This window comes from Heterodontus francisci, chromosome 15, assembly GCF_036365525.1.
Source record: "Heterodontus francisci isolate sHetFra1 chromosome 15, sHetFra1.hap1, whole genome shotgun sequence".
Lineage (NCBI taxonomy): Eukaryota > Metazoa > Chordata > Chondrichthyes > Heterodontiformes > Heterodontidae > Heterodontus > Heterodontus francisci.
Window position 1 is genome coordinate 58856881 of NC_090385.1, and position 1967 is coordinate 58858847.

Below are 1967 nucleotides of genomic sequence, written 5' to 3' on the forward strand. Positions count from 1 at the left end.
ACTAATGGCTGCACCTGCGGTTATTCGTACTGCCCTAGAAGGATAACAGAATGTGCATTTTTATGCAACTGTGCCTAATGGGTGTCGGTTACAACAAAAAGCATCTTGCTGGAAGTGGGTAATGAAAGAATTATAACCAGAAACTTTTCAATATCTAGTAAACTCGGCAATAAAATGTTAAAGATAAAGTTGAAAACCACTCATTATTATTCTACATATGCATAGTGAGTCTGGCCCGGTAAATGAAGGGACTCACCTTATCACATATATTGCTTTGTTGGTTAGCAACGTATGATAGGCGGAGGTGGATAAAGCCAATGTGCCACACATCAACAAAAGCGTTGTTCTTCATGATACTAATATTGCTATCAGTGAAGCGAGGCAAAAACTAACTAAAAATTACCGTTGACAGTGCATCTCAGTTTGATTGTACTACGATATGTGCAACAGGCTGGTTCTCATTAATTCTGAATCATCAGTTGCTTCAGCTACCTTCCTGGTTCTATCTACATCAACAGTACAAGATGTGAAGGCCAGCTCTCCAGTTTATTTTTTCGACTGTTTTCTGAGCCTTTGAAGCATGGATGTTAATCAGTTTGGCAGCATTGTGACAGTGCTTTCTCTACTAATCATTGCTTCCAATGCTGTAGTGATAGTGGCGCTTGTCCTGATGATGTTGAAGAACAGATCTACTAGCTTGTGTTTTATCTTGAACCTGGCAGTTGCAGACATGCTGGTGGGATTCACTTGCTTCGGAACAACTGTAATAGTGCTCACCAGCCAGGGTTTCACTACCAGCAGAGTATTGTGTATATTTCGGATCTCGCTTATAACCTCGCCCTCTGCTGCCTCTATATTAACGATGGTTTCTGTTGCTTTTGACCGTTTTCTAGCCGTAAAATTACCTTTACAGTACTGCCGACTAATGACAGATAAACTAGTGGTTTTGATCATCGCAGGCCTCTGGATTGTAGCACTTTTAATTGGGTTCCTTCCAGTGATAATTCAACAGCTACAGCCTGATGAATATAATGGTGTCTGCACTCTGTTCTCCATCATCAATCCTAAGTACGTTATAATTATATTTTTCACTTGTTTTTTTCCTGCCTCGTTAATCTTCGTCTATTTCTACAGCGTGATCCTCAAAATAGCATATTCACACACGCGACAAATCCTAGAAAGTGAACGGATCAGCTCTGTCTCCAGTCCTGATCCACCGCCGCGCTGCCACATCCGAGATGTCAAAGCAGTGAGGATTATAGGGATACTCGTTGGATGTTTTATGGTTGCATGGGCTCCCTTCTTCATTGCAAGTACTGTGCAAGCATGTTGCACCAAATGCCAATTATATACAATCATTGAAGACTATCTCTGGCTTCTTGGTCTTTGTAACTCTCTGACGAATCCACTGATTTATTCCTATTGGAAAAAAGATGTGAGAATGCAAGTTTGTCAGATGTGCTGTTGTGCGAAAATCAGGATTTCCCCCATGCTCAGCATCATCCGTTGTCAGCGGAAAGCGGGTGACATCCAGAACCCTGGTACAGAGAAAGGGAATGAAGATCGATTACCTGGGACCTGGCCAGCAATTGATACTGCCAATTATCCACTGACAATGAATACACCAAAAGGTATGCATGTACTCTTCAGATTCAAAAGGACTACATAGGGTTTTTAATTATGTTGTGGAAGTTGAGATCAAGCAGAATGTCTAGAGGGAGAAACATAAATGGATTTCAGGGCAACAAGAACAACAACGTGCATCAAAGTAACAACTTTATCCTCAATAATATCTCTTGGCGCTTCAGATAAGCCTGAAGGAATAGGATTCTGGTGGCAGTTATTAGGATAGGTGACCAAATGCTTGGTCGAAGAGGTAATTTTTGAGAAGGGTTTTAAAGGAAAGGAGAAAGATGGAAAAGTGTAGAATCTTCAGAGGCAATAGCCTCGGCTACAAAGGGGGGTGT

At 41.4% G+C, this 1967-nt stretch overlaps 1 protein-coding gene across 1 annotated transcript; it reads left to right on the forward strand.

The window, feature by feature from the left end:
• The first annotated feature begins 580 nt into the window (after positions 1 to 580).
• LOC137377423 (glucose-dependent insulinotropic receptor-like) lies at positions 581 to 1669 on the forward strand. Its single transcript, XM_068047001.1, has one exon. It carries the CDS (start codon positions 581 to 583, stop codon positions 1667 to 1669), a length of 1089 nt encoding a protein of 362 aa, XP_067903102.1.
• Positions 1670 to 1967: the final 298 nt, after the last annotated feature.